Source organism: Coniosporium apollinis (genome assembly GCF_000281105.1).
Source record: "Coniosporium apollinis CBS 100218 chromosome Unknown supercont1.141, whole genome shotgun sequence".
Lineage (NCBI taxonomy): Eukaryota > Fungi > Ascomycota > Dothideomycetes > Coniosporium > Coniosporium apollinis.
The window spans coordinates 1-5,607 of NW_006913403.1; the positions used below are offsets into that span (position 1 = coordinate 1).

General features: G+C 52.7%; 2 protein-coding genes and 1 non-coding gene across 3 annotated transcripts; 1 reads left to right on the plus strand and 2 right to left on the minus strand.

Moving 5' to 3' along the window:
• Positions 1–19: 19 nt before the first annotated feature.
• On the minus strand, positions 20–1,565 carry W97_09365 (uncharacterized protein; the record flags this gene model as incomplete). Its single annotated transcript, XM_007787225.1, has 4 exons — positions 20–144; positions 194–845; positions 899–974; positions 1,024–1,565. Coding segments are annotated over 4 exons (1,395 nt in total), but the record flags the coding sequence as incomplete, so codon positions are not given.
• A 485-nt stretch (positions 1,566–2,050) lies between these two features.
• Positions 2,051–4,511, plus strand: W97_09366 (uncharacterized protein; the record flags this gene model as incomplete). The annotated part of the gene is made up of 6 exons (XM_007787226.1): positions 2,051–2,240; positions 2,334–2,503; positions 2,562–3,251; positions 3,299–4,068; positions 4,129–4,279; positions 4,341–4,511. 6 exons carry the CDS (start codon positions 2,051–2,053, stop codon positions 4,509–4,511), a joined length of 2,142 nt encoding a protein of 713 aa, XP_007785416.1.
• A 390-nt stretch (positions 4,512–4,901) lies between these two features.
• On the minus strand, positions 4,902–5,048 carry W97_09367. The gene has a single exon. It is a non-coding gene; the product is annotated as a tRNA-Asp (tRNA).
• Between the last annotated feature and the right edge of the window lie 559 nt (positions 5,049–5,607).

Here is a 5,607-nt window from a genome sequence, read left to right on the forward strand (position 1 = left end):
AAAAAAAATGGATTCTTACCTGTTTGACGTACTTCAAGCTCTCCGCAACAATGTCGCTCTCGGTTGGGAGCGGCTGCACATATGTGTTGTGAGAGTGGAGGCGTCCTTCGACGAAGCTGGTAGTGCGTGTGAACATCGCACCAACTGCAGAGTAGTGTGAGACAGTGGCGTGGTTTGGAGGGAAACGACTTACCACCAATCTCTGTGAGAGCATCGCGCTCATCGTGCTCGACTTTAGCTCCAGACGGGTCCACGGACGTCAACACTCGCTTGGGCCTGTCAAATGCTCCGCTTGCGGGCTTGGACCAGTGAGGATAGAACCAGATGTACTGCTTGTCCTTGAGTCCCTTGGCAAGATTCAGCGACAACCAATCCGCATCTGGAGCTGGCTCGGCTGAGTAGGAGTCTGCAATCGGAATGTCCTCTTCTTCCTCGAAAGTATCTTCGTCGGTGCTCTCATGTTCCCATTTAGTAGCATGCTCTTTGCCGACATCTGCGCCCGATGCTGGTTTCCGCTTGCCCTGCTTACTCGGAGCTTTCTCCTGACTTGGGACTGCTGCCTCGGTTGCTTGCTCAACACCCTCTATCAAGACATTTAGCTCTTCTTGAGTGAAGAGGGGCAGATTCACTGGCTTTATGCTAGCGGTACTACGGGTAGCATCCTGGAGCATCTTGAGTGCTTTTCGAGCAAATTCGTATAAGGGCTCCTCAGCACCGGTCGATAACAGGTCGAGTCGGCAATCGTTGAGAAGCTCATGGCCCTGATCTATGTCGCCGAGGATGGGGTCAAGCTTCTTCAGGGTGTCGTAAGTCTTTGCGTCTGTGTTCTTCAAGTGTCTACGGTTCTGTTTCCGGGTAAGTGATACTGTTGTGTGGTGTAGGAGGTGACGAGCATTACCTGAGCTATGCGAAGCAGTGTCGCTATGCTCTTGTCGACCTTGTTGGTTGCGGCCTGAGCGCTGTCTACGTCGGCTCTGTTCACAAGTCAGCCAGTGCAGCCGTTGGTACCTGTGATAAGCCTACTTTTGAAGGATCTCTGCCTGGACGTCTGGCTTGGAAAGGAGCTGTCGAAGCAAGCTCCTCGCTCGCATCACGATGCCACCGTCCTGTCCTTCGATGGAAGCTGCGTAGCCCGGCAGAAAGTCTTCGTAGATTTCGTAGAAACCAGGCAGGTAGATGCCGACCAGCCATTGCGTGCGGAGCTTTATAGCAGAAAAATCGAGAAGACCTGGGTCATGGAAGTCATCAACCACGAGACGTTGGAAATTTTCGTCAAAGGAGAGAGCAATGCTGATGAGACCGCGCCAGTCAGCGTGCACTTGCTTGAGTACTTCTTTGTCCCCATTCGCTTTGGCAGCGATGCTTGAGTTGGGAACGCTTAGGGCGTAGGCGACTTGGATCTCGTCGAGAAGCGCGTCGTTATTTTCGTTAGGATCGTCTATCTCATGGCCTTCACCGGCACTGCCAGCTGCTGGCGGTTTGGCAGAAGCTTCTGCTTTCCTTCGAATGTCTTCGAATGGGTCAGAAGTCGGAAAGTATTGTGGACCGGGGAATGGAGTGGCCATCTTCGGTCCGAAGTGCGTGAACTGTATCGTCACAGCCTATGCGTCTCGTCAGTCGACCTGATGTGAGCGATTCTAGAGGGCGACAAGGCCGAGATATCACTCAGCGGTGCTGTCAGGCCCAGAGGGTTTGGCTCACGTTTGTTGGCGAAAGGGTTTGTGGAATTGTGTAAAGCAATGGTGGTGGAGAATGTGGATGGTCGAAAAGAGAACAGGGAAAAGAGCTCGCTGTTCAGTGCACGCTAGCGGTGAACATTCCCGATCGGGTGACGGCATGTGATGTGACCACTTCGGTGAAGGGATGGAACTCATCTGCGGAACCGGATGGAAGAAATGAAAAGTCACCCACCAACATAAATATTTAACTACAAGCAACCACTCCAGCGTAGACGCCGCCTAGCATTGGACGGTACTGCGACAGAAACTCCACGATGGCTTCCCAGGCTCCGCCGCGGCCCGCTAAGCGTACATTATCAGACGCATCAAGAATGATGGTAACCGGAACCGCACGCCGACAGCGGCAGGGAACCGAGCCGCCCGAAACGAGACAGCTTTCCGGTCAAGCTCAACCTGCTTCTAGGCCAGACTATGTGTCTGAGGACGACTTGATCTCTGAATGCGAAGACGCAGGGCGTAAGAAGTCTGCGGAGAACAACGAGATTCCCATACCAGGACCAGGTACGTCTTTGTCTTTCTAGCATGACGAAGAGAGGTGTCTTGCAGTGAGGATGCTACTTTCGAAGCCACAGCTAATATTATGTCCTGGTACAGCGGCCTTGGGGGAGCGTTGGCTCGATACGCTCGCTCTCCATCTAGTGCTTGAGCCGGCGTTTTTCAGACTGATGATAAAGCCTCCTCGTGCGCAGTGCGTCTCGCTGAGTCGCTCGTGGCTTTCAGCCGTACACCTCCAGAATAGATACGCCAACCACACTGGCTTCGGGGTAGGAAACAGTCAACCCCAGTAAGCTACACCCAAGATGCTAACGAAACACAACACAGAACTGGGAGAATCAGTGGTTTCAACCGAACGAGCAGGAAGTCTTAAGACGTGCGATGAAGTACTACGACGAAAATGTCATCATGCCTAATTTGAAGCTCGAGATCTTCAGCCGGGGCATACCAGTCCGATCGCAAGAAAACAAAGAGATGTGCCGCAGAATGATGCTGCTTCAGAAGTCGAGGCTGGCGATCGCCGAGACTCACACGTCATGCACTGCTCTGGAGCGAAGCCTAGTAGTCAAGATATGGAGCTCCCGCGGTGACGACTCCGACATCGATCGCATAGAGCGGCTCCGAGCCGCCAAGTCAGAGCTTCGCAATATTGCGGGACAATCTGAACTTGACCAAACAGGGACAAGGTTGCTCAAGGGGTGGCTTGAAGGGATAGGGACGAACGGACTTTGCGGTGTTCTCTATGAACTACCTGGAGATCAAACCGTTAGCAAGATCGGAACGTCCAAGTACCAGCTCGATAGCAATCTCTTTGCGAACCGGATCATGAAGGTCAAAACTTTCGTCCCAGAATTTTATTGCGGATGGCGCCCCGGAAGTTGCTCGAAGCTCTTCATCGTCCAAACCGGCAACGTCCCGGAAAAGCTGGTCATTACCAGACCTAAGGATGACGGCAAAGACGAGTATGCAGCCGCATCAAGGGCCGAGCTCTTGCAACTGGACAGAGATCTCGCAAAGGTACGCAACGCTCTTATCTCCAATGAACCTTGCTCTGACCGCGACAGGAATTTGAGGCGAAGTGGGGAAAAATTCCAAACGCCAAAGTAGTTCAAGAGATTTACAAAGCATTTGAGATAGTTGTTGAGCGACCGTTGCAGCTCCTTCGAGCGTATAGCAAAAAGGCCGCATGGGCTACCGACATCAGCAGGCTGAGCCTTCTATTCGTCCGAGACAACGTCTACCACTGCCGGCTGCTACTAAATCAGATTCGCTGGACCGACTTGTTCGCGAAAAGCGACGGCCGGGTCCAACGGGGCGCTCTTCACTACAAGATGAAGCGGCTTTTTCTTCTCCTTGCCGTCATCTATGCGGGCTTCCCGATGCCAGCAATGTGGTTGACAGTAATGGATGCGCTCCTCGACGATCTTGGCCTCTTCGTACTTGGGCATGCTGACGAGGACTACGACCTCGATGCTTTGCGTCACATAGCGGCGATGAACCCTAAGACCGCACAGCGCCTGCCGTCGAAGCAGAGGAGCACCCCACCGACGGCCGCAATGATCAAGGGGCAAGAGGAAGCAACCGCCCGGAGCATATTCCAAGAATTCTGCCGCTATTTCCGTAGCGCAGTGCTGATGTCGGTTGCCGCAACTAGCCTCAAGAGCAACAATCGGGACGTAGACATGCGATTGTGGAAGGAGGAGATTCTCGACTGGTCCAACAAGTGCAAGAAACCATGCTGTAGGTCGCAAGTTCGGGTGCGTAACCGCCCTGACGGCAGGGTCGATCTCTCCATGGCTCAGCCCGAATCGAGCTTCGGCTTTCCCGCTCAGAGGTATGGTTCCTCGCGGATCGTCCGCCGCCCGTTCTTGACGCCTAGGCTAACAGTATCTAGATCCCAAATCCAGGGTAACAGTATTCCTATCCACCCCTGTCTTCTCGACATCGTATCCGGCACCAAGTTCGATAAGACGCTGGCACCGTTCTACCACTACTTCGCACATAAACATCGTCTCTTCTGCAGGCCAATCACTGGCAAGTCCGGGGTAATGGAGGACCTGAGAGCGCAGAGACAGACCCACGGTTGACAAGGTGGCTGAAATTCAGAGAGCATCAGACACCACGCTGGAGATGGCCGGACAAGCGGTAGGGACTTCGACGGGGAGAGTGGGGGAGAGGGACTATGGAGGCTACCTACAATACAACATCCTGCGTTACTACATCTTCTGCACTCTACTGAAGGATGCTGCGGCACTTTGCGGCTGGAGACTTACCTGAGAGCAACGCGGCTGGTTTATAGTCGAGCCTCAGCTGTACGTAGACATCACGCTACCAGAAGGCTCAACTGAATAAACTTCGAGACCAAAACTGCAGCAAACAGCTTCGGTTGTTACCTGTTGACAGTTCTATGAACAGGTAGACTAAAAGATCGTTGTGGGTACTGTACGCGTAGTGAGGCTTGCATGCGGTGGGGACTTTCGAGAACGGCGCGACGTCCTCGGATCACGTGACTACACCTCCCAACGGACGCAACAGGTGGCCAACATCGTCCTTTAGGTCCAGCCAGATTAACTGCTCTATATTCGAACAGACCTACGATCAAAACAACAGCAGCTTCGGTCCTCTACATACTTTTGCTCACACCGATGAAAAAGCTAAAAAAAATGTCTCTCCGACGGGGAATCGAACCCCTGTGATATTTTGTTAGTAAACGGCTAAGAGAACAACGAAGTCACGTGACAAACCGGTCTCCCGCGGTACTTGTAATCAGCGTTTGATGACAAGCGGAAATCATCACCACTAGACCATCGAAGACAACCAGGAACTCCTGGGATGGATGAGGTAATATTCTGAAAGTTATAGAATATATAGCTAGATTCCTAAAGCGGAAATGGCGCCTGGGCACCTCTCCGGCGAAAACCTCTGGTCCCCAAGTGCACTTGATCGGGCGACAATGTTGCTCATGGCTGGCCTGCGGCGGGGAGAAAGTTTGAAGAAGGTAAGCCGAGTTGGTCATACATGATATCGGCTACCGCTTCCTTGAGCCTTGATTAAAGTGTCACGTGGCTCGATACCATTGGCAACATTATATCTGCATTTTCAATCTACTACCTAGGAATCCCATACGGGACAAGTAGAGTGTGCCTGGCAGACAGCAAATGCTCGTAGTATTCAGCCCAACCTTGTACACCAGTTCCGTCAGAAGATACGCCGCGCCATGCATACGAAGCCTCCCGCCTACACCAACAGCCGCAATCCACCGCCCCTCAAAAGCTAAACAAGGCGCTCTTCTTCTTCCCCGGAAACAGGTAGATAAACCACGAGCTCAAAAACAAGCCAACCGCGATTCCAATCGCAATCTGGACAACGGCAA